Here is a 25,659-nt window from a genome sequence, read left to right as displayed (position 1 = left end):
TTTTCATGGCCTGTTCTTTTATAAATTAGGTGTTCTCAAAACATGTCTCATATATTTTGTATTTTATTTTTATTTTATATTTATTTTACATTTATTTACATTTAATGTAAATGTATATTTAATGTATATATTTATTTTTTAGTTTTATTGCTATTTTTATTTATTTTATAATATATATGATATATAATATATAATAATGTAATTTTCTCTTTTATGTGGCATATTAATAGCATAATTTCTGCTGGTGAAACCCTACTATATTGCAATATTCTAGATCCATAATGAATTGCCTGCATCCTCAGTTCTTTAGGAAGGGGGCTTAATTATGTGAGCAAGATCACTTGTTTTATGACTGAAAGTTTATTTATTTTATGACTAATATTTATTAATTTCACAGTAAATAAATTAATCAGCTCACCAACTGGTTAAATGGCAGTGCAACAATGAGAATTTTGCTCTAGCATTTTAACTTGGTGTAGTCATGGTTTATAAACTCACTTTAGTTTGAAAAAAGCAACCTTATTCCTTCCCTGGAGATAGATAATTTAGATTCTGTTCCCCAGAGGTGGTCAGAGGATGGGGATGGTTCTGTGTCTCATCATTCATCTTCTGTTACAGGGGTCCGGGGGGGGGCAGACCATGGCCAAACCCAACCAATGCTAATTCTGTAAGTAAATATTAAACATATATTTGACATCTTGTATTTGGGGAATCCTTACATCAAGTCCAGCACTTTCATAGCATAAAGGTTATCCTGGGATTCCACATGAGCAGCAGTGCCTGGTATTTCTTCAGAAAACACAAAGTTTTCATTGTCATTCAGGGATCACACATCATTAGTTTAAAAATGTCCATTTTTGGCATTTGCATTTGGATAAGGTGGGTCTGGCTTTTCCTGTTATACAGTTCTTTCTGCTTTCTCAGTTCTGGTATTTTAATTCTACTAATGACAATTGGGGAGGGGGAGAGCTGAAACTCTTCCTCAGTTTTCTTTTGCATGTAGGTACGTGATTAAAATGGATATTTTTCAACTGATAGTTGAAATATGTTCATTCTCTGAAATTAATTGAGTAGTCCAGTAATAGGTGTATTCGTAACAATTGACAAGTTGTCTGTCAAATTTGTATTTGTCAGCACAGTTGCTTCTCCTGCATCAGCACTGGCTTGAGCTACTTTGGAGAGAATAATTGCAAAGGCTGTCATAAAGAAGAAAATCAGATTATTCATAGGATTTCTCCAGATATCCTCTTTAACAAACACCATACTTGAATTTGAAATGAAAACTGCCCTTGGGGGAAAAAAAAAAAAAATAATGCAAAGAAATAGAGGTGTCTTCTGGGTTGAAAAATATGATAGTTTTCCTTCCTTTGTGGTTAAGATTTTAATCAAAATTATGTATCTGTAAGAACGTACAAATTCATTTCATGCTTGGATGGCTCTGAAGTCCTGTGGACTGAAATGCAAGTATGTGCTGCTGAAGCTTATAAACCTTATAAAGTATATTGCCTTAATAATATTAAACCTTTTGATATTTTAATATTTTTATAATTAATATTTTAATAGTGCTGAAAAGATGTTTATTTTGATGACAGAGTAATTTTCCCCATAATTTTAACCGTGTATTTTAATTACCCTAATTAAAAAAATAAGCATTAACCTGCAGCTGCAGGGACTCCCATGTCACTGCAGAGGAAATCAGTGTTTTGTCTCTGTTGATATTACAGATACCTTATTCTTCAGCATCTCCTGGGAACTACGTAGTAAGTACATTTGTGTGTGTTTGTTTGTTTGACATCACATTTTATTTAAGCAAAAAAACCCAGTCCAGATGTTGAGAGGAGCCCCCGTGTATTGGTTGGGAGTGGCACATCTGATCTGCACCAACGTGTTTTTTCAGCCATTCCTGGTGCAGATGTGGGTGTTCTTCAGTAGGACCATTATCAGTCTGGTCAGAATTGCCCTCAGTGCTTTTTGACTCCACTAAACATTTTTATAAATAATACAAATGTATTGTCTTCCATAATAATGGGCAAAAAAACCTCTCAGCTTTCTGGGTAACACAGTGTTTTGTCTGAGCTTCTGAACTTCTCCAGGAAAAAAATATTTACATATACCACTGGTTTTTGTCTCTGCCTCCAGAGATTAACTTTATTTATTGTTTTTGGCTCTTCATTGTTATAGTTATTGTTGTACTTTGATTATTTGTGTGTCTGATGAACTTTCTAAGGTAGATTGTGTGGACTGTTTTTATCACATGTATAGAACTAGTGTCACAGGGTAATAGGAGAGAATTACATATTTAAGAGCATTTTATTTTGTCCTTTATTATGCAGTTAGCTGTGGAGAAGGTTATGATTCCCACAAGTGTCCACAAGTGCTGTGGTCCTCCTTTTGCCACATGTTTAGAAGAAACAGCCCAAATCTGCTGATCTCCAGACCAGTTCCTTTAACTCAGAACTTCACAAATTTCTTTCTGTGTGGAAGAGGTTTGTGGGTTTGCTCTCAGCATTAGGGACCAGTTATTGTTGGAGATTTTAAAAGTATTTTGGGAATATTTGGCTTCATAGAAAGTAAATGTTCGGGGATGAGGGAAGGCCAGAGAGCTCCTAAAAGAAGGCTTTTTGTCAAAGGATTTGTGATCTGGAACTACACACTTTGAGAACTTCATAGGAATAATCTATGTATAATATATTAATATATATGCACTTCTAGAAATATATTAGTATATATAACATATATAAATGCACAAATATAGAAAATATACAAGTACAAATATACTCTCAACGTGAAAATAGTTGATACCAGAAGGGTTTGTAAGAGAAGAAAATAAACAAACAATGAAAGTAAATGCAAATTTACAGTTAGAGGCAAAAGTTAATGAAGACAAGTAACTTTTCTGATAAATGGTCAGTTAGTGGTTTCTGCATCTCTTTATGTGATGTTGAAAAATACACAGAAAGAGAGACATTAAAAATCAAGTTAGTGAGATTTAGTGCACAGGTGTATGGATAAAAAGTACATGGATAGTCTTTCATGCCTAGATATGGATAAAATATGGATATGTTTATATGGATAAAAGCTTATGGATAAAAAGTATATGGATAGATACCCTGTAAGCAGACAGGAACAACCAAACCCTTTTATTTGCTGCCACTGAAAAAAAAATATTCCTGTTTGAAATAGTATATCTACTGTTTTGAATTATAACAAAAGATAGAAAGTAATAGTCACATGGCAATGGAAAAATAATGTATTACTAGCAATCTGGCTGTTTTTTATTATGGAAAGTCAATATTTAACTTTTATTGACATAGACATTTTTGCCACAGTGTAAGTTGGTAGTTTTTCATGTTACTTAAAGATATTAGTGGCTCTGCAAACATAGGAAACAAAATGTTATGGTTCTGTTCTTACTAAATGATTAGGATTATTAGAATAAAATTCCTAGAGAAATTCTGTAAGAATCCTAAAACTCCTGTTTAACAACCAGAGTGGTTTGTATTCTTAGTCCTGAACAGATTTGTGACCCAGAAATACCTGAAACTTTAAAAAAACAGGTGTTCCTTGATGTTTTTTTTATGTTTGGGAATTTTTTTTAATCTTTCATTTCATTTTTTCCTGTCTCCAGGGTCCCCCAGGAGGTGGAGGGCCACCAGGAACACCCATCATGCCTAGTCCTGCAGGTACTGAAATGTACTTGGAAATTATAAAATCATAATGGATTTTAGGAAGCACACAAATTATATTTTTTAATAAAGTGTGAGATAATAAATTATTTGATTTATATTTTCTGCATCAGGTTTTTCTTCCCCTACTTGCTGTCAACTGCAGCACTGGAGGGCAGGGAACTTTCCTAACTGACCATAAAAACTTACCGCACCATAATATTATTTTCATTAAATACAATTCCACAGATTTTTGTTTTTTTAAAAAAAGCAACCTAAGGTAAAGATGTTTTGAAAGTTATATTTTCCAAAGTGTGAAAACACTTAGGAAGTGTTTACTCTCTCCCCTGAGACAAACAATTCAAGGATTCCCACAGCCCAACCATGTGTATTTTTCATGAGCTAGCAGGACATGGGCAGAGCCAGGGATGTATCTTGGATAAAGAACTTTTTGCCTACCTTACTGAATATTAAAAATAACTTAAAATGCTGATTTTACTTTAGGCTGAAAGCCTTTTGTGTCCCCCTTTTCTTTGGACAGCATGTTTGAATATTCTAGTGATATATAGTGCTCTGTATATAACTCAATTATTTATTTTAAATTAACACTTAGAGAGTCATTTGAGGAAGATGAAACTGTAGACAAAAGCCTTGATTTAACTTCCCTGTGTACACAGAAATGCATTGGATGTGGAATGGCCTTGTGCAGGGTCTGGGTACAGAGTGCTGAGCTCTCTTTATTCTCTTTGCAGAAAAAAATTATTTTCCGGGGTTGCCAATATTTTCTGTTAAATCATGCTGTACCTTTAGGGATGCGTTTAGACTTTCCTTAGGTTTTCAACGTTTGGGGGAGGGGGTTGAAGCATTGCACCATGCTATACCATGAAGACAAAGCCTCCCTCAAGAGTGGAGATTGGTGCACAGTGTCCCACTGAGGAGCTGGATATACCCAAAATCAAATAGACTGACAGGCATGAGAGTAAAAAACCTTCACTAGCTCACAGTCTGTGTAAGGAAAAGTTGTTTTATCTTTTCTTACAGATGGAAAACAAATTGCAGGAAGCATTGATCAGAAACAAACTCCTGTTTTATAGAGAATATTGAAGATGAGTGAAGTAATTTAGGACTCCAGGAAACAGCAATATGGAATTAAATAGTTACAGATACTTGGTGATTTATAAACCTTTTAACAGTCATGCATAAAAACCAGAGACCAGAGGTAGTTACTGAGGGACCATGGCAATTTTTTCTTTTCTTGTGTGGCAGCAACGGGTAGAAAGGGAATAAAATCTTCCATTATCTTGCCACTGTGTATCAGGGATCCAGGCACAGAAATGACAGGAAATGTATTAGGTGAGTAGTTTTATTGAAAAGTGTATATTAGCGCTTAAAATAATATCTTATTACAGATTCAACCAACTCTGGAGACAACATGTACACTTTAATGAATGCTGTACCTCCTGGACCCAACAGACCTAATGTAAATATGAATTTAGCTGTATGTTTCTTTGAATTATGCAGCCTTTTGTGTATCCAAACATTGCATTTCCATCAGGTAGCATTATTGCTAAGTTTTCCATTCTTATGGGTGGCCCTTCAGTTGTGGGCCCTTGGGAAAAAACCACCAGTGGAACTTAAAAATAATTATCTATAAATACTGATAAATCATTATGCAGTAAATTGTAGATTGTTTTTGTCATAATGTTGATGTCTTTAATTTTGTGAAGAGGTAAATTTAAGATTAATATATGAAATTGGACAGAAACTGCTCCAGTTGCAAAGGTAATGTGGAGCAGTCAGGGTTTGAAAGCTGGTAATTAATGACTTAAATTAATAATTTAAGGGAGTAATAAAGTTCCCTGTAACGTCAATGGGAGTAGGGTTTGGTCAGCACCAGCAGGTTGGAAAGTCATACATATAGTGTTTAAGTAAATAATAAATTATTCCTAAGTTATAGACCAGCCTACAGAGATGACAGTCTCCAAAAATCATTAAAGTGACCAATAGCAATGATGGTTTTCTGTCTTCATGTAGAAGACCTTCTCTTAAAAGTCTGAATGGAACTTGAGAGTCCCTTCTCATTCAGAGCTGGGACTGTGAATTTTTCCTTTACTGTTTTTATTTTTCCTCTTGAGGAATATTTTCTCTTTATTAGGTTGTCTAAAAAATATTTGTACAGTTTTTAATGTCTGTTCCTTTTGTAGTTTCCCCTGGGACCAGGGTCAGATGGGCCGATGAGTGGACTGGGTGGAATGGATTCACATCATATGAATGGATCATTAGGTAATGACAGTAACTATTGACAACATGGTGAATTGTCAACGGCAGTGCTATTTTCTGTGACTGGTTCTTGGAGTTCTGTGGATGAAAGTGTGTAAAAATCTCCTGAAAACTGGAAAAGCTGAAACAAATGGAGAAATTTAAAGACGAGAAAAAAAAAAGCTGTCACCTCCCTTAGCACTAGACTTTTTTGGAACAATTAAAATTCAGCAGTACACACTTATTGCTAATAAAATTACATTTTTTTAAAAGAAAGAATGTCCGTGAAATTTTAGATTACTTTGCAGCCTCTATTTACCTATTTCAATACTAAAATGGATTCTTGGTTTAATTAATATTGATGCACATTGCATTCAGATCAATGAAAACCTGTGTAAAAGGCAGCCACACCTTCTTTCTGTCACTTTCTACAGCCTGATTTCTTAGCTAAAATGAAAAATTAAATTGAAACAGTTGTGGAAGGATTTTACATATACCTGCCATGCGCTTAATTATTTTCTTGGACCTCTCCAGCTTTTTTGACCAACAGCCCTTCTGTTGGATATCTGTTCACAGCTCTTGATGATGAGAAAGAAATACTTTCCCTATTTCCACCAAAAATTATCCTCTGGACTGTGAGAAAATAACTCTTGATAACATCTATGTATATGGTGTTTTTATAGAGAGGAGGAATCATATTCCTTCTCAGCCTTGATTTGCCTGACTGTATCAAATACTGAGCTATTTCAGTCTTCTCCCACAGCTCCATTTTTTGGTTGTTTTCCTGGGATACTCTTCTAGTTTTGCATTCAGTACTCTTCCAGAATTTGTATTTCCTGAAAATAGGTGTCTTTTGCTGCTAAAATAAGCTTTTCTTGCTACATCCATCCTAAAGTCACATTTCCTTTATTCTTGACTTTACCTGACAGCTACAGCATGGGAAAAAATTAATAGTCTCATACTGATTATATTTAATTTCATTTGGTTTCTGTTACTCTAGTTTTCAGGATCATCTGGTTTCTTCTAAGAGATACTATTATCAGTATGTGTAATACAGCAAAAGTTGATGTAACCTCAAATTAATTGATTGAATTGATTATACTGACTATAAACTTTTCCCAAGTTGGTTATGGTATAAAATATTTTTGATACACTATATATTTTCTATGAAAAAAAGTATAGGATTAACTTCAGTTCAAAACTGATTAATTGTCTATTTTAATTTAAGGCTCAGGAGACATGGACAGTATTTCCAAAGTGAGTATCTGATCAAATATTTAGAATTTTTAGAACTATTTTCCCTTGTCTCTGTTATGAAGCTCTTTGTTATGCATCTTTATTTTATTATATCTATATTATGTATAATTGTACCCAGTCCATAATCTGATTTATCATGTTGTAGTTTTCAATATTATTAAGATAAATGGAAACAGTTCTGATAATCAACTCCAGTTAACTGTAAATTTGGGACAGTGTCTTTAGGATATTGCAGGATTGCTTTTGCCACCTCTGTAAGGTAGTGCTAATATCCTAATCATTAGGTTAAATATCCTAATCGTTAGGTTTAGTTCCCAAAAGCTGGCTTTAGAAGTAGTTTCAGGAGAAGCACTCTTTTGCTATTACAACCATTAGTTGGAAATGGATGTAAGTTTAACCTGTAGATTATTTTTGCATCTACAAAAATAATGCTGTGATTGTGTGTGTCACTTCTGTAAAAATAAAACTGCTACATATGTGATCATCATTAACTTGGGAATTAATGAACTTTTTTGGTAAACTGTCATAAATAACAAGGACCCTGTATTCTTATATTTTGTAACATCTTCAGGCTCTGCAGAAAGTTAAGTGATGGATGAAAATTACTACATTGCCCCAGTTGTGCTGTGCTGGGCCATGCAGTGATGGGTTCAGTAAAATCCTCCAGTGATATAATCACCATACGGCACCTTTTTAATTAATGTCTGTGGTTTTTCTTCAGTATTTTATTGCAAATTGCAGCATTTTTTAAGAAAAAAAAAAAGCCCAAGCATTTCATTTTCCATGGGATAATTTTTAAAGCCAATATTCAACTCAGAGGCATTAAGTATGTGCTAGTACAAGTGGCAGGAGCTCTGAAAATTTGGGTACAAAAATTTACCTGTAAGTCTCATAATGTGTTAACCTTAATGAATAACCCACAGGAATTACATTTGCTTTATGTCTTCTTCAAATAACTGAAAGAAAAATGCTGCTAATTTCAGGTGTAGAGAGTTGTCCATAGAAAATGAATTCACTCAGTATCAGTACAGCTCACAGAATCCAGAGTTTTCTACAGAAGATATTGATTTAACTGGCTGAATTGCAGAGCATAAAGTTTTTATGAAGTAGATTGGGGAGGATGGGAATAAATTAACTGAAATTATGCATATGAAATAAACATCAGTAACCAGTGTTTATTGCAATGCCCATGGAATTTGTGCAGGCATCAAGGCCACACTTTGCTTGGAAAAGCCCTGGAGTCACTATAAAAGGGATTTTGTCAGGAATTTGACTCTTTGGGACTGGTGTGCTCTAGTAGTAGCAGAATTTCAAAGCTTAGTGCCACACAGAGCAAGATAAAATAGGGCCAAATTTCCCAGGAATGAGCAAAAGTGTGGGAGCATTAATAAAATAAATGTGACAAGGCTTTAGTGGGTTTTAAACTTTATATTCATGGATTGTAAGGCTAGAGGGACTGACATGGTTGTGTAATATGACCTCCTACATCACACAGGCAACAGGGCTTCCCTGAATTAATTCCTGCCTAAGGTACAGTAACTGTGGTTGAGCTAAAGCAATAGATATCAACGTTTTTGATCTGTATGTCCTATATCCTTGATCATATTTCCTATATACTGGCTTCACTGAATAGCAGACTTAATTGTCTGATTTTAATAAACTCATTTATTAATTGTCATGTATGTAATTAATTTCGTATTTATATTGATATTGCATCCAAGTTTTTCTGGGTTAAAAAAAAGCCAAGGGAAGAACTATGATATATGTAAGCACTTGATCATGAAGTTCATGACTTCACTCCTCCCTTTCTCTGACTTCTCTTTTTCCATCACGAGTCTTCTAAGCATCCCTGTCTTTAATAGGGGTGGAAAGGGAATTGTCTGTGCCCCAGGCATGGTAGGGAACTGCAAATCAGCTTTGTAAAGGCACCTGACTAATTGTAGTGTGTGCAATATGTGAGCTGTTGACTCAGAATAATTTCTCTGACAATTACCTTGTTTCACCCATTCTCTTCCTGAACGTTGGAGAGGTAGTTGTGCACTTCTGTAAGGAAAAAAAAATTATTTTCAGGAGGTTTTAGGTTGTTACTATTTCAGTAAATTATGACCACGGTGAGCAAAGACTCCAGGGACAGGCCCTTGAAGAGGTCTGTGCAGACCAGATCCATCCTATGTCTTCCTCTAAGTACCTGTTTCATAATTCACATATGGCAAGGCACACACTCAGAGACATGGCTGCATTTAACCACATGATTTAATGTTGTGGCAGAACTTTCTCATACACCTGCTGCAGCCTTTTATAGATTTTCCTGACTTCAGCAGAAGCGGATGCTGGCTATGACCTGAAAACAAGAGTTACAGGTAAACAATCCTTGCTTCAGGGAAGAAAACATTACTTTACAGGCTAAAATTAGTGAGTGAATCATGCAGAACCCTGCAGGGGCTGATTTTTCGTCCTTGAAAACCCCATTGCACCACAGTGAATGGGTGAAGTGAGTGAAACATGCATTTAGCACACGTGGTGAGGCTGAGAATTGAACTGGAATCTTCAACACTTATTCTTATTTAACAGAACTCTCCCAGTAATATGAGCATGAGCAACCAGCCTGGCACTCCCAGAGATGACAGTGAGATGGGTGGAAACTTCCTAAATCCTTTCCAGAGTGAGAGCGTAAGTATTTCATTACATTGGCTGGTGGCTTGTTTTACTTTGTGAACCTTTATTTCTGACTTTTTGTTTTAAAAAAAGAAAAACTACAAGTGCTTGTAGTGCATGTTTTTTAACAGCTTCTAAATTTCAATAAAAAACAAAAGTTGGGAGGTGTAGGTTTGCTGCAGAAATGATTTTTCTGGGTTAAGAGGTCAGTTGTCAGTGAAAGAGCAGGGTTTACACTGAAGTATGTGATTAGAACATCAGTAGATTCCGTGTTGCAAATGTGCTATTAGAGCCATAAAAGACAAAGGTTCCCTCTAGCGTTCATTCTGGGTCAAATTATGCTTCTTTTTTTTTTTTTTTAATGAATAATGCTTGAGGCAGCAAAATGTGGTATAAAATACATTACAGAGAAAGACTGTGGTATTTCCATACTCATGTGCCTGAAGTTGGGTTTCTAAATCCATGTTTAGGTCCCTAAATAGAAGTGTAACTTCATTAACTACTAAGTGGTGACCTGCAGCTCAGGAATTACGGAGAGTAAACAGTTTTGTTAGATCTCAACACAGTTGAACTCCATGGCAAATTTCATGGGAATCAGATTTTGAGGGTTTTTTTTGGGTTTTCTTCTTTCACTAGTGAAAAGGAAGAGTTTCTGCAAGTTAGATGTTGGTGGGCACACACTCAGGTTGTTTGGAGTGTTAGAGAAAACTGTCTTGTACAACCCAAAAAGACCGGTGTTTCAGTGTCTGCCAAAACCACAGAGCCTCCATTAAACGTGATCCCCATTCATGGCAGCCCCTGACTCTCAGTTTGGCTGAGGGCACGCAGGCCAGGTCACCAAAACATCGGTCACGGGAAGAAGAGGACATCAGTTGTATTCCAGAGAAAATTACTGTTTTCAGACACTTACTGGATTCTAGGTGTCCTGGATGCTGTTTTCCCGCCTGGAGAAACCAGGGACCCAGTTTTCTCAGGGTTTTATTGAGTTGTGTGCCTACAAGGCTTCTGTTACACATCCCAGGTACATTCTGGTCTGCTCCAGGTACCGGTTCCTCTCCAACACGGGTCACACTGTTGTCCTTGGGAACTGCCTTCTTTCTGATTCATATTTTGCCACCTGGCTACTCAGAAAAGGCATTATTATAAAGTCCTTTCTCAGGCAGATCGTCTGTTCAGTTCACTAGGAGTTTTGGTTGGGGTGGGGAAAGGTGCTTGGCTAATAACAAGTTAAAAATCATAAACACCTTGAGACTGTCAACTGATTCCTTGTCCAAAGTGTTTCCCCACTTGAGCAGGTGCTTTGCTTTAAGCCTTCTGAGCTGGAGTCCATTCTGTGTAGCTCAGATGACAGGGAAGACCCATTCAAAACACTTTTTCTATAAGCTTGGACGCTTGGAAATGGTCAGCTTGGAGCTCAAGCCTTGGCAGGATATTTATGGCATACCTGGTTTTACAAAGGCAAATTTATCTTTCTGTTTTTCTGTTAGTTTTCAAAATGCTGATACTTCTTGAACACCTACCTCTACTTAGAGAATTTTAGGCCAAATTAAGTGCTTTTGCAGTCCATAGCTTGCAATTTAAAAACAAATTAGGTGTGTAGATGTGCAGGTTTTCTAGGCATTGTGGTGTCCTGTTGATTATTTTAATGAAGTACTGCTAACCTGAGGGCAGCTGTAGCTTGTGTGAGGGCTGCAGTTTAAGTTGTGTCACTGTAATAGTGTGACTGCGTCGCGATTGAATTTTTGGTTCACACCAAAGAGAGTGGCCACTGGTCCCTGAGTCAGCATGGAATGACCACTAGTCCCTGATGCAGCTTGCCTCCTGAAACTGGTAACACAAAATAATACAGACTAAAAGCCTAATTTAATCATAGTCATACATATCTTTACACCTTTCTTTCCACAAGGTAATAAAAAGCTCCCCAAAATATTTCTGTGGTTCAGCTAACCATGAATGAAGCCAGTCTGCCCAGCTAAATTCCCCCAGTAGCCAACACGGGCCAGGAAGGGGCGTGGAAAGCAGCAGTGATGTTTTGGTTCATCGCATCACCCAGTTAACACCAAAACAGCCTCCAAGGGCATTGCCTTTATCAGCAACAGCTGTATTTGTACATGAGAGAAGCACAACGGTAGTTACGATGCCACAAATTGAACTACAGCCTTAGCAAAGGCTGCAGCCACAAATTGAGGAGGAAGCTCAAGGAGTGTGTTGACCTCTGAACCCATTGCTGTGGCACAGACATGGTTTTGGTTCCCTGGGGTGGGGGAGAAGAGATTGTTAAAATGTGGATTGCTCTCTTTGCAGTACTCCCCTAGCATGACAATGAGTGTGTGACCCGCTCACCAGTGTCACCACGAAGACCACAGTGAGTTGGCCCTCTCCAGAGAGCTACTGCAGAAGAAAATTGCTCGTCCCAGTGTACAGTTTAACTAAAGGATCTCAGACACAATCAGACCCACCTGGTTTGTTTTTCTTTTCCTACCATCTCCCCCATTTTGTCAAGGAAGTGGGTCCCATGCTTGAGACAACTGTAAAGAGTGCTGTGACAGACCTGTCCGAGGTGGAACTGCAAGACTGTCTGTGTGTGACATGTGTGGGTCAATGTTGTGTGTGTGTGTGACACAGAAACACACACACACATCCAGACACCCACAGGACATTGTAAAATAGTATCACATCACATCTTAAGTAGAAATGAGAAGTAGGGACTTCTATTCCATTTTTTTTTTCACGTTTACATTTTAATTATTAAAATTTGCTTTCCCTGTCCCCTCTTGAACTGTTCTACATTGCATATATCACTGCTTTATAAGTTATTTTTTAAGTTGAACTTAAATGATAAATTCTTTTGATTTTGTTAATGTCTGCCATTATGGATAGGAATAAAATTGCTTATAAGAGCTTTCATTAACTTGTGTTTGATACCAGCTACCCTGTGAATCACAAATTGTAGTGTCTCAAGAAATAGAAGAAAGCTCATCTTAATTTTTTTGAGAAATTTAATAACTTTCACATAGTTTGGGGATTTTTTTTAATACTTTGCCTTTAAAAAGAAAAGAAGCACTGAAGGTTATTTTTCTTCTTTAATTGAAGCCTAATATCTGCAATATCTATTTTAAATGGAAGCCTGAATTTGATACAAGCTTCTCAGTTTATATAGAGTACTATAAGGTTACTGTAAGTGAGCTCCAATTGCTTTAGAATCTAGCAATAAAGAACAGGGCTTCCCCTGCCCTTGGAAATGAGTTTTCTATTTAGAATGGTCTTCTGTAGGGGTGGTAGTTAGTGGAAATACAGTAGAGTCCTTATCACCAAAACCCTTTCTAACAACTTACAGTTATGTTTCCCATTTTCAGTGATTCTCAAATGCATAGTAACAGTTCATGGTCCTAATTATAAACAGTGTTTCACAAGCCCATTCTGTGAATCAGGTCACCATGCTGCTGCTTGGGTGTGTGTTTTCTACCATGTCTGCCAGAATTAATTCCCCCCAAACTTTCCAATCAGCAGCCTTTTTTGAGCCAAAATGTTGCAGTACAAAAGGTCTTACCTTTTGCCATGAACAGAAGAGGAACAAAGCTCTGGGCTATTTTAAGAGTGGAACAACCTGTTAGGTGTAAAAGCTGAGAACAGAAGGGAGAAGAGGTCCTAAAAGAATGCTTCTGGAAGCCGTCCCATATCTCCTGAGGCAGAGCTCTGAAACCAAGATTATGGTACACTTATTTAGTTCCTAGTGATTCACATCTCCCCCAAGAAAACAGAGGTTTTCAGTTTGTAGTGATCAACAGGCTGATGATCAGCAATGTGGGCACAAAGTGGCTCAGCAGAAATTCAGGCCACAGACAAAAAGCAGATTTCCCTCCTTGGACTTACAGATAGAAGAGCCACTTAGAGAGAAGGAGCAGTTCTGGGGTGTGGTATGTCCATGTGCAAGGGGATTTTTTTTCATGAGTTGTGATAAAGGAGCATATGGGATGGGCTTGTTGTGATGGCAGCTGCACGTACTGGGATGTGTAAGGAATACTACAATCTCCTAACTAATTTTTATTTCCATGTATTATATGTGTATATCATATATGGAAATAAAAAAGATTTAACGCTTCACTCTCTTGTTAGGGCTATTCATGCTCAGAGGCTTAAAATTATGTTAAAGTATCAAAGATTTTGGTAGCATTACCTTTTAGTAATAAGAACTACTTTGATTAGTTGTAAACATCAACTATATAGTCATTATATGGTTTTGTAGACTGTATTCCCAGTGATTATGAAGGTCACATTCATCTGTTTCTCTTTGGATAACACTTTGTTGCTGTCTCCAAAGATGGAGACACTATTGACTTGAGTTACAAACACAAAATCAGGTGTTAATTTCCTCAGACCCTTTGCTGTTGTCACTCACACCACTGGTGTGTTCCCAGAGTCCAGGTGTCCTTGCAGCCTGTGTTGACACCTGTATTATCTATGGTAGCCTTCCAGGAAGGACCTGGGGACTCTTTTCTGCCCAGTTCCAGTCAGGTGATGTCACTGGCTCCTGGACTGAGGTAGATGGGGGCTGTGAATCAGGTGTCAAACCCCGTTCACACCCCAGGTAAGTGTCCTGTTGGGCATTTTTGCAGGATAGAAGTCTGGCCACCAAAGCTGTCAAGGAAGCCCCTTATATGGAATCACCAACATATACTGGATATTGCTATCAAAATATGTTATCCTCATTTTAATACATGAGTAAAACGTCCTTTCAGGCACCTGATTTACTTGGTGTGTCCAACATTTCTCATACCCACATAGCCCCACCGACAGCAGCTGATTTTTTTTTTTTAATATGCACTGGGCTTTTTGCTTGTTCATTTTTCTTTCTTTTGCTTACAAATCCTTGTAGGATTTTCATCGTACCTTGAGTATCAGTGTGGAAAGAAAGACTATTCCCAAGCACTGAGTTTTTGTTTCTTATGCTCCAGATATCAGGAGCAGTGTAACTGCTGTTTGTCCTTATGCAACAGCATTGTTGATAATGTCAGAACTTGTCCAACTCTGGGAGCAGTTTTATTTTAAGTGGTGCAGGATAGCTTTTTTCCTCTGAGCTTTTAGATAGATTTTGCTCTTTAATGTAGAAATAGATAATGGTGAATCTTTAAATGGGTCTTTCAGACAAGTTTAAAATAAGTCTTTTTAAAAACAGAAGTGATTAAATCTTAGAGTAGCAAAAATAGGGAGTAGGACATCTTTCATACTGTGAGAACTCTGGCAAGTATTCTGGCCTTGTAGAAATCAGCTGAAATTGGAATTCACTTGTGAACTTCACAGTGAAACCAGTACTTAACGTGCTGCATAAAGCTATACAAATGAGTATTCTTACCCAGATTTATCTGCACGTCACCCAGATTTTATCACCATGTCTGAGTCTCGTACAGGCAAGAACAGGGCTTGGGGCAAGGAAGAAGCTGTCTGAATCACAGGTAAAGCACATGGCCTGACATGTGGATCAACAAAATACCCAGGTATTTGCATGTATGCATTGAGTTATTAATCGCCTGAGCAAGAGGAAGACCTGCAGTTGCACTCCAAAAAAAGTGCCATTTCTTATTTGGTTGCAGAGCCCTACTAAGTTCAGTGCTGAACTTTTTATTCTTTTTTTCCCCCCTTACCAGTCAAAATGACTTTTCAGCTGATACATGTTGCACCTAATTTCTATTTCTCGTATCAGTTAATTATTTTTGAGTGTTTCCTCCTGTTCCTGGTCAGCCCTGATCTGTTGTTATGATGGCTAAATATGGATTGGATTCTTCAATATTTGACCCTACACATTCGCATTTCAATAACGTAAAATATAGCTTAATGATGTAAAAAGTACAGGTAAATTTACTTTTCTTTAATTCACTGTAAGTGATGATATAACTGTGGCTCCTGTTGTGCTTGGACCTTAAGGATGGGAATCCTGACAAAGTACAGTTCTCAAATAAACCCCCCAAAATTATTTCAATAGTGACATCTCACACTAAGGATCTAATTCAGGATTTAATGATCCAAAACAACTATAAAAATTAAAAGACAGATGACTTAGATTTAGATTTTACTCTATGCAGCTCTCTCTACTTTCTAGTTATTATTGGCACAGTCCTACAGGCTACTGCTTGTGCCAGTTCTCCTGCTGAAACTTGGATGAAACCACTCACATAAGGTCATTTTTTGGGTAGGACTTCACCCTGATCTGGGTCAAATTTGTAACTTAACCTGAGGTGTGACATTATTTGGTAGATGTGTAAACTGAGTACTTAGAACAAAATACAGAGGGTCCATTGAAATTACTGAAATGATGTTTCAACCTGAAAAATAAGAAAAAAGTATTTAAAATACCGCTTCGAGCACATGCTTGCATATTGTCTATATATTGGGAACAAATTACCAAATTTAGAGATAAAAATGGATCATCTTATTCAGCACATTAAAACTCTGGTCCTTCCAATGAGTTGGCCTTGGTTTGAAATTAAGCCTGCACATTGTTGATTTTAAACAGATTTAAGAATACAGGAAATTTCCTTCAGGAAATTAGGAAAGTAGGACTGTGATATGCTAAAACTGTGCTTTTGAGCATGGATGGTCTTTCCTAAGCAGACATCATTTTAAAGTTATCACCAGTGCAGGAGCATTTATGCATCAATAGTACTGACATGTGGAGCAGATTTGGCTTTCTTCTGTTTCTTACTTTGTTAGAGCCTTGTTCACTACTACATTGACTATTTTTGTGAATTTGTCCTTCCACCTTGTTTTAAATCGTGCAGCCATAGTTACCCCAACACAGCCAACAGCTTTGCGGTTTTAGTCCAAACTTCTGTTTGGTCGCTGTTCTTCATTTAAGCTTGAAGTGTGTAAGAAAGCCTCTCATGTAATGGGAAAACTTGCCATAAAAATGTATAAAGGTTTTCTTGGGTACATGTTTTCACATTTAATAAAAACGCAGTTTTCGGTTATAATTTGAAGTGGTCAGTTTCTAGCCACTATTTAATTTTTGTGTGAAGAAGAAATTGAGAGAGAAAAAAAATCACTTTTTGGGTTTTTGTTTTGCTTTGGTTTGATTTTTTTTTTCATATTTGTTTGAATTCAGTGTCATAAATGTTTGCTGAAAGATGTGGGTTTTGGGAGAAATCAGATCAAAACCACATTTGCTGCCTAGTTGTAAGTAGTACAGGTGGACTTGGTGTTGAAAGCTCATGCCACATCCCCAAAAGCATATCTCTTGATATCTGATTTGTGTGGCTTTGTATGAGCCTGATTCACAAGCAGTGATTTAATTTGTCTGTCCTGTGCTTTCAGTGTGTCTCATGGGAGGTCCAGGGTTCTGTGGTCTCAGGAGAGCTGACCGAGTGGTCGAGCAAGCTTGTTCCCAGGGTCAGGGGGTTCAGGACCCGGGGATAATCCAACAGAAATAAGGTATTTGTTCGCTACCTCGCTGTTCTCTTGAGAACTTGGACAACTCTTCTTGCCAGTAGGTTCTGGGGATCCTTTAAGATTTTACATTGCTGAGACAAGAAGCTTCGTTTTGCTAAGAGAAAATCCTGGCAGTTTTTAGCAACAGTTTTCATACGAAAACAGCTCAAAACATGGGGATTCGGAAAGGTGATGTGTTTTCTCAGTACCCTGAGTGTGCTAGGAAATAGATTGTACAATTTAGGAGTTTGGGCTGTTACAGAGATACTGAAATCATCAGTAATTGCTTTTGATGGGAAAAATCACTGGCTGTGGAACAACTGCTCTGATCCTTGAGGAGTCAAACTGTCAACTGGGTGAACTGGATGTTTTAGGCTTTTTTTCCTCTTGTTTAATCTTCATGTTTTATCCTCTCTCATTTGGATTTTCCTGTTAAATGTATTGTGCCAGATCTTTGCACAAAAATAAGAGCATTTTGCCCAATAAACCCTGCAGAAAGTTGTTCACATCTGTAACTACAGCCCTGCTGTAGAGAGTTTATTTCATTATAGAGACTTTTGAGCATAAGAACAGATAAGGAGTGGCAGTGCAGCATCCTGACAGCTCTCACTGCTCCAGATCAGGAATGCTAGCATCCCACAGACTCCCAAATTAGGTGAGATGGCTCCTAACAATGTCATAAGATAGCTTGAAATAAAAACTGATTCTTGTCTTGCAGATTAGAGGAAATAAAATCCCAAATACAGGATGTATTTAATTAAGGTAGAAATACACTAAAGCCATCTCTAACAGGAGCACAGAGCACATCCAACAACTTAGAGGGAAAGCAAAGCAGCATTGCTAAATTGTTGTCAATAAACATAACATTCAAAAGCAGTTATAAGCTATTTTTCATTTCCATTTTTCAAGTCTATTTTAATTTTTCTGATTAACTTGTAGTTTTGATTTGATTTGAATTTACATTAATAGATAAGGAAGAGAACACAAGTTCCTAAACTAGAGCTGGAATTATAGACATGAAATAGTGGCTTGAGTAAAGCTGGAGCTTTCTGTTAGTTAAGAATCAAGTAAATTTTTTTATTATTCTTTTTTCAGGACAAAAAGCATCCAAACAATAAACATTTTTAGCCTTGTTGTGGCTGTTTGAGAAGTGTGAATCAATGCTATGTTTGGAGACCAGTTTTCAAGGCTTTCTTTTTGTGGCAAGTATCCCCGTGCAGTGCATCTATTTTGTGCATGTTTGTCTAAAGCTACCAAAAAAACCCACCTTTTTTTTTCCTGAACTTCTGTACATACATCTGGTTCTGTTGGGAAGAGGAGGAAGATTTGGTAGCTGGTGGGTTAGCATATTTATGTGAATTACTTAAAGCATTAGTAAACTATTGCACAAGATACTCTGTGTAGTCTACTGCTGGTATTATAACCTAGGTGATCAGTGCATATTCTGTAAATTCCTGTAGGTTTTGTGTAAGAAATCTTGTCACCACTGCTTACTGCTGTAAATTCTTGTTTTGAAGCAAGAGGTGGCGTTTGATTGTACAGCCATGTGTATTATATACAACAGTCCTTGTTCTGTCCTCTAGACTCACTGTCCACATAGAGTTGAAGCTCTGTTAAGCATGTGTAATGGTTTCAGAATTTATTTCAGACAGCAGATCTATAAGCCATTTACAGGAATATTAAATGTAGTGTAAGAGAATCCAACCCAGTTCGTACCCTTTCTTGAGAGCTGGTGGTTGGATTTTAGCAGGCAGCTGCAGGTCAGCAGGTTCTGTGGCGTCCCAGCTGCGGCTGCCTGCACACCTGGGAGGTGTCACACCTGGGCAGGTGTCCCCTGGCAAAGGGGTGCCCCAGGTACAGCGCCTGGGCAGGCTGCTGCCTTACAAAGACGTGTGAGCTAGTGTCTTTGTTTTTTCCCAAAAACTGCATCAGTGCCAAGACTGAAACCCATCTTTAAGGGTATGCAGGAGGTGCGGTGCTGTCCTCCCTATTGTGTCCTCCTCCCCACCCACCACAGGCTCCACCTGAGGTGGTATTTTAAGGAGAATTTAACTCTCTGTCTGTTGAGAGAGAAAAATAACCTGAATTCTTGGACTATGGATTCTTTTTTATAGTATTTTATGATGTACAGCAAAGACCTGAAAATGTCTGTGTATTCTTTGCTGGTTTCTGACATCAGAAATTCAAGTCCTGTCTAGTCTGAAAGGCAATGATGGGAAAGGTGGAAAAGCTTGGAAAGTTGAAGGGGATTCTTACTTGGATTATTTTAAATGTTTTTATTGATAGCTTAAATGACTAGGTTAATCTCTTGAATCAAGGCAGTCTTAATGACTTTGCACCTTCACCACTTCATGTAAGACTTGGAGAACTTGCAATAAATGTTTCTCACACTTACAGTCCAATATGTAGATAAACTCCCTATATTTCTAAGATCAAAAAATATTTCTACAGTTACTTCAGCCCTTTACAGAGAACAACAGGGCAATCCCAATCCCATAATCCCAAGTATTTGTAGGTGTATTTTAGACAAAGAATGACTTTCAACATCATAAATGAAACAAATGTTCAATGTTCCAGTCTCTGGAAGTAATGGAAACCTCAGTAATTTTGCAAACCAGCAAGAATTAAACTTGTCAATATAAATATTAATGTAGAAAGTGCATGCAAAACTCGATACTGCCTCTGACCTTAAGCATTAATATTGATAATATTGGGGATCTCACAAATGTTGTGTGTTACAGAACCTCTGTATTTCTCCTCAGTGTGTACTTCATCTTCATTACCGACAGCTACCGCAAAGAGCCAATCCATGCCGTAGCTGAGGCGTGGAGATACAAACTTCCCACAGCATCATAAATACGTGAACATGTGTGTGTGTTGTGTTAGGATGAGTAACCACTCCAGCTACAAACTCCTCCAGACCTTGTCTGTATTTTCAGAGTAGCCTGTGGGATGGGTTTGGGAAGTCAGCAGCCTGTGTGGATGCTGCCTGACAGCAATCCCATCCCACATGGCCTCGGATCTGGCTTTGGGGGATCATCATGAAGTCAAGCCTCACTGGTTTTTATCTGTGAAAAGTTCCTTGCCAGACTGGGAACTGTAAAGACACGGATAGTGTGGGTCACTGACCCAGAGCGTGTCTGCATTGGAGCCTCAGGCAGGACTGTGACAGTTTGTCATGGTGATACTGTGCCACCACATCAGACTTGTTTCCGCTCCACACTGTGGCCTGATTCATCCTGCCATAATCTCAGCTGGCTAAAAATTACCATCCTGGGTCTCCTGTGTAAGTCAGAGGAGGGACAGGAGAGGAGATGCCTCTGGAAGATTGCATGATGGCATCAGCTGCCCCCGCCACTGATAAACAGCTGGAATTAGGTGGGATGAATCCATGAGTTTACAACTGGCTTAGATACCTCTGCACAAAAGTTTATTTATTTGAGCTTGGTAAGGACAAGAACAGTGCAGGTTCTTTGAACCTGAATCTGAGTGGCTTACAGATGAGTTTCTGAATTCAATCTCAAACATTAGATTTCTGCCCCATAGTTGCTCTTTTATTTTTACTTCAGGTTTTATGAACAGGTGTAACTTTAATTAACTTGTTGGAAGGTTTACACCTGTCTAGAAATGCTCACCTTTATTTGTTAAGTGGGCTCCCTCGTTGCCTGCACCGATTCATTTATTGTAAGCAACACATGAAGAAACCATTGCATAGATCAATCAACACCAGCAATAGCGTATGCAGCTTTTAAATTCACCTGTGAGCTTGGAACTAAGGTATTAATGTTCATACTTTCCGGGTGTGGCTAAAGATTCCTTTCCTGAGAGCATTAAGGAATAAATCTAGGAGGTTGTGATTGAGGATTGAGAGAATACATGTAGCAATGGCAGTTTATGTCGATTTGTTTTCTTTCTGTAAAAGTGTGATAAATGTATTGCGATTTCATGTGCTGGTTTGGAGATGAGGGAATATCCCGTGCCAAACAGAGCAGGTCTCTGCAGGCAGCTTTACGGTGGGTTGGCAAAGCCTGTTTACAGCAGGTTCCACCTCAGGCCTGCACCATACCCATCTCGTTCTGTTCACTTTGATACCTTCCTTCACTCGCTGCTGGTACAAAATCCTGACAGCAGTTGTATGAGTTCTTATTGTGAGCTTAGGAACAGGTGAAGTTTAAAAACACAAATGTTGTAGCTTGCAGCTTTTACCTTCATGGACTGTCCATGTCCTCACAGCTGAGCTGGGACAGCAGCCGCCTCCACAGTTGCCATGTAGCTCCATCCCACAAAATTGGGTGTCATTTTTTATGAGTTTAACAGGAGCACTATTGATCCATTCACTTTATTTCCTAAGTTGTGAATCACTCAGTGCTGGAAATGATACACATCTTGTGTTGCTATGAATAGAAAAACCGAGAGTTGTGTTTTAGGATGTGCTGGTACAATCCCTGCCTGCTGTTCAGTGTTTTGAGTGCTGAAGTTAACCAAATGTTACCTTCATGGATTATCTCAGCCTCAGCTCTATGTAAAAATGGGTATGAATTTCCAGTTGCTGTTCCTGGTTTCTCTGTGCATTCTGAGCCAAAGGTAAAACAGTGGGAAAGATGGTTGTGGCAGCCACTCATTGACAGCTTTTCAGATACGTAAGGCCATTCTGTCTGTCATCTGACACTGTTCCAGTTTTTTCACTGGATCATCATGCTGTTGAATATCTTGATGGGTGTTGTCAGCCAGTGGAGGGAAGGTGAAGGAGCTCACCACCCAGGAAGGGTAAAAATGTAGCAAGTAACAAGCTGTCTTCTCCAGAAATCATTTATTTGTAGTGCTTCACTGTCAATAACATTTATACCTTCAATTATTATTGTACCGTTCAGTATCTTGAGGTGGTATGAGCAGAAATATATGAATATATATAATTTACAAGACATATAGGCTTGTATTGTGCCTTTGTAATTCTCTTCAGCTTCAGTATCTATACGCTACAAGCAGACAAACTTCCCTCTTTTGGGGTGTTCTTTACTACAACAGTAGCTGATGGCTTCATTAATACTGACTATTTTAGTCTTCTGGGGCTAACATTTATGTTTTTCTGGGTGAAAATGCCATAGTGCCCTCAGCAGACGTAAGCACAATGACATAACACTGCAGTGCATGCTGTCTCTTAGCTTCTCTCTACATGTGCTTGCATGTTGGAAATTCAGAAGTGCTGCTGTATAAAATTGCTACATTATTTACCCAATACAGGTGTTCTTCTGCATCCCTTTTTAGCTCAAAACTCCTGTTGTCTTGGAAGTTAGTGATGGCTCAGAAGGGGGTTTTGGCTGCACAAAGGATGCAGGGAGCAACTCCTAAGTAGTTTACAGGCTGCTGTAAATGTCTTTTCGGCAAAGAAATGTAGCATTTTAGCTGTAAATTCCTAGTGAAAACACTGAGTGTGCTTATCACTTAAGATTTTAATGGAAAAAAAAGGTGTCAGACTGTGTAATTTTCTCTCATCTAACTTTGACACTTAACCAGTTTTACCTGCGTGTTTATGCTACACCAACCAACACAGACCTGAAAGGTGACAGCCTTGTCTTAGTACTGCAGCTACTCAAGAAGTCATGGTTTTCCAGAGGTTTTTTGGATTTTTTGTTCCTTTAACACATTTTCACTGCAGAGGTATTTTTCTATAGATTTACCTGAGGCTTTCTTTAACCAACGCAAGAGTCTGTAGCCCTCTGCACTGTGAAAGGCAAAGCCCTGTGGGGACACTCGGGCTTCGCACTCGCCCAGCAAATTAGCAGAAATTTCACCCAAGCCATAAAAGCCTCTTATGTTAATCTCTATTTATGTAATTAAAGCAATTAGGGGTAGGAGCTTCAGGAATAATGAGGTGTCTCTATCATTCATTTACTCTCTCTCTGTACTTCCTAGGGATTTAAGGGTTCTTTTTCCAAGGCTCAGCTGTGTTTCCTCAAACCAGTGCAGTCCAGGCATTGTGTGAGGTGCAGTTTATGGAGATAGCATTGGAGCGTGAAAGATTTACTTCTGGTAGCAAGGAATAATCTGTGTCCCTGTGGACATGGACACTTGCAAACAAGTCTGATACCGAGAATTAAAAAAAAAAAAAAAAAAAATTGAAGATGGTACCAGTACATCAGACTCTGTTCTACAGTGGGGTTTTTAGCTTTTGTCATTTGTATTTTATTTTGTGAAAAAGGAGTTGGGGGGATCTCAGATCACATGGGGAATATTAGAAGTATATCACTCAACAATCATTTTATAAAGTCTAACTTCAAAATGCACTATGATTTATTACAAAAGTATATTTTCTTCTGTTTGCCGACATGGTGGTTCCATTTTGTGATAAGTTAAACTCAGCAGTTAATTTGTTGCACTGCCTGGCTGCATGACTTCATCCAGTGTACATACGTACCTGTGCAGCGTTACTTTTGGGGTTTGTATTTGAATTTGCAGTATTGATTATTATTTTTGTATTTTACTTTGCCTCTGTTATTGGAATTGTAGTAAACATAATTTATACATATGATTTTACAACTGTTTTGCAACTGAAAAGTCTCCTTTAAATTGTAAAGTTTTATTGATGGATACTCATTAAAATGGTATAAGAATTATATTAACAATTGTTTTGTGTTTTGATGCTCTCTGTACATAAATATATGTCTATTTATCTGTTTAATGGTGCTTGTGTCTTGCAATTTTGGATACATTTTAGAATAAAGTTTCATTTTACAAGAAGTAGTCGTATTTTCACAAACTGTGTCAAAAAAACCTTACCTTTTTTCTATTAATAACTAGGGTTATGAAAGAAGCATACATAAAACATTTGTAACTTCAGGCAGTTACATATTTGTTTCAAGAATATAGAAATATGCAGTCTACAGAGATGCACAGCTGTATGTTGCAGTTGATTGATTGCAGTAACTGACATCTGTATTTAAAATGTTAACAAAAGGATGCATTTTGGAGCACTTCTTACTAGGTCTCATGGCTTTGCAGAAGATTTATTCACATCTCATACTGAGCTAATCTTTTATTAACAGGAAAAGGTGCACAAAGATGCTTCCTAGAGGTTGCCTTAGGGCCATCTACCTTCACCTGTTAGTATTGCCACAGGTGCTGTTGTAACTGTGCCACAAAAGGTACTTTTTCAACTGGGAAAACACTGAAAAACACAAATCCGCTCTGTGAACTGGGGTCAGTAACTTAATTTCTGTTAATTTTTCAGCTGTGAAAGGAGAACAATATTGACTTTGCAGGTTATCTTCTGAGCACAAGTGCACCAAAAGCTGTAAAATACTCCATTACTCCAGTGGAGACTGTGTAAAAAGCTTCAGTGGTTGCTTTGCAGTCAGTTACACTCCTTTACCTTCTTGCTCCTTTAGCTGGAGCGCAAAAGAAATGCAGCTTAGGAAAGCAGAGGCTCATTTGGGAAAGTTTTTCAAATATCAGCTTTCCCTTGCTCTAACAGAAACAAGTTACCTTTTGTGTTTCTCTAAAACTCCTCACCCAAGCATCAGCTCCTCCACACACTCCAGAAGGTTATAAATGTGAGCAGATTTAGATTTTACTTTACCTATATGAGATTCTAGAGGCTCTGTAGCTCCTCATCTCACAGCAGAGAACAGATCTATACCGGGTCAAACACCTGATCACCAGGTCAGTGTGAAATGGAGGTGAAAGCCCGCTGTGGAAGAACAAAAAATGAGCATTATCTTAGAGAACACCTGAGCGTGACAAGGTAAACCTGGAAACAAATTTAAAAATTACTGGCCCAGATAGGTGAAACACAAGTTAATGGGTTTTTAAAATAGGAAAAAGTTTAGTTCTGTTTACAGACTCTTCCATCTGGCACCCAGGATCCATGGTGTGAGAAGCTGATAACTTGAGTCTTTGTCATCTGGACTGAGCAGATGAGGAAGGAGAAAACACTGGCTGCAAACCTTTCACAAAACTTGTTCAGGTAGTGAGAATGAGGTGTGCCACTGCCACTGTCAACAAAGACTGTTTCTTCCCTTCACAGAAGCCAAAGGAAAGAGATACGCATACAAACTTTTCTTTTTCTGAAGCAACAGAATAAAAAAAAAGGTAGAGAATAGCACAGCATGCTGATTTTCACAGCCAGGATCCTCTGGAATGCAACTAGTGTGATGGTACAGCCATCCTGTTGCTTGCTAAAAGAGTATGCGACACACACGCTTGCAATAGCTGTGCAGTGATAGTAACAGTGTGGGAAGAAAATCCCTACTGCACTGAGAAACACTGTCTTGATTGGTTAAAACTCAGATTTTCCTGGCTGCTAAGGTTAAAGCTGACATTGTTAAAGCTGGATCTTTAACAATGTTTAAATGAACAAGCATTCATGATATAAACTCATTTATATATGTTTTTAAGAAACATG

At 37.9% G+C, this 25,659-nt stretch overlaps 1 protein-coding gene and 1 long non-coding RNA gene across 6 annotated transcripts in view; one reads left to right on the top strand and one right to left on the bottom strand.

The window, feature by feature from the left end:
• Nucleotides 1-23,996, top strand: part of SSBP2 (single stranded DNA binding protein 2) — a 130,078-nt gene extending 106,082 nt beyond the window's left edge. For 4 of the 5 annotated variants that reach the window (XM_032676735.1, XM_032676733.1, XM_032676736.1 and 1 more), the window contains 8 exons: nt 619-667; nt 1,725-1,760; nt 3,629-3,683; nt 5,075-5,145; nt 5,870-5,948; nt 7,153-7,181; nt 9,753-9,851; nt 12,141-23,996. In XM_032676735.1, coding sequence (XP_032532626.1) covers nt 619-667; nt 1,725-1,760; nt 3,629-3,683; nt 5,075-5,145; nt 5,870-5,948; nt 7,153-7,181; nt 9,753-9,851; nt 12,141-12,170 — 448 coding nt within the window. In that variant the 3' untranslated portion in view covers nt 12,171-23,996. The remainder of the gene's footprint in view (nt 1-618; nt 668-1,724; nt 1,761-3,628; nt 3,684-5,074; nt 5,146-5,869; nt 5,949-7,152; nt 7,182-9,752; nt 9,852-12,140) is intronic. The other variant, XR_004354771.1, reaches the window with a different exon arrangement.
• LOC116781131 lies at nt 4,001-16,159 on the bottom strand. Its single transcript, XR_004354772.1, has 4 exons — nt 16,065-16,159; nt 13,387-13,532; nt 9,175-9,224; nt 4,001-6,066 (listed from the first exon to the last, which is right to left on the bottom strand). It is a non-coding gene; the product is annotated as an uncharacterized LOC116781131 (long non-coding RNA).
• Nucleotides 23,997-25,659: the final 1,663 nt, after the last annotated feature.

The sequence above is a fragment of the Chiroxiphia lanceolata genome, chromosome Z, assembly GCF_009829145.1.
Source record: "Chiroxiphia lanceolata isolate bChiLan1 chromosome Z, bChiLan1.pri, whole genome shotgun sequence".
Classification (NCBI taxonomy): domain Eukaryota; kingdom Metazoa; phylum Chordata; class Aves; order Passeriformes; family Pipridae; genus Chiroxiphia; species Chiroxiphia lanceolata.
This window is presented reverse-complemented; position numbering and strand designations above follow the sequence as displayed.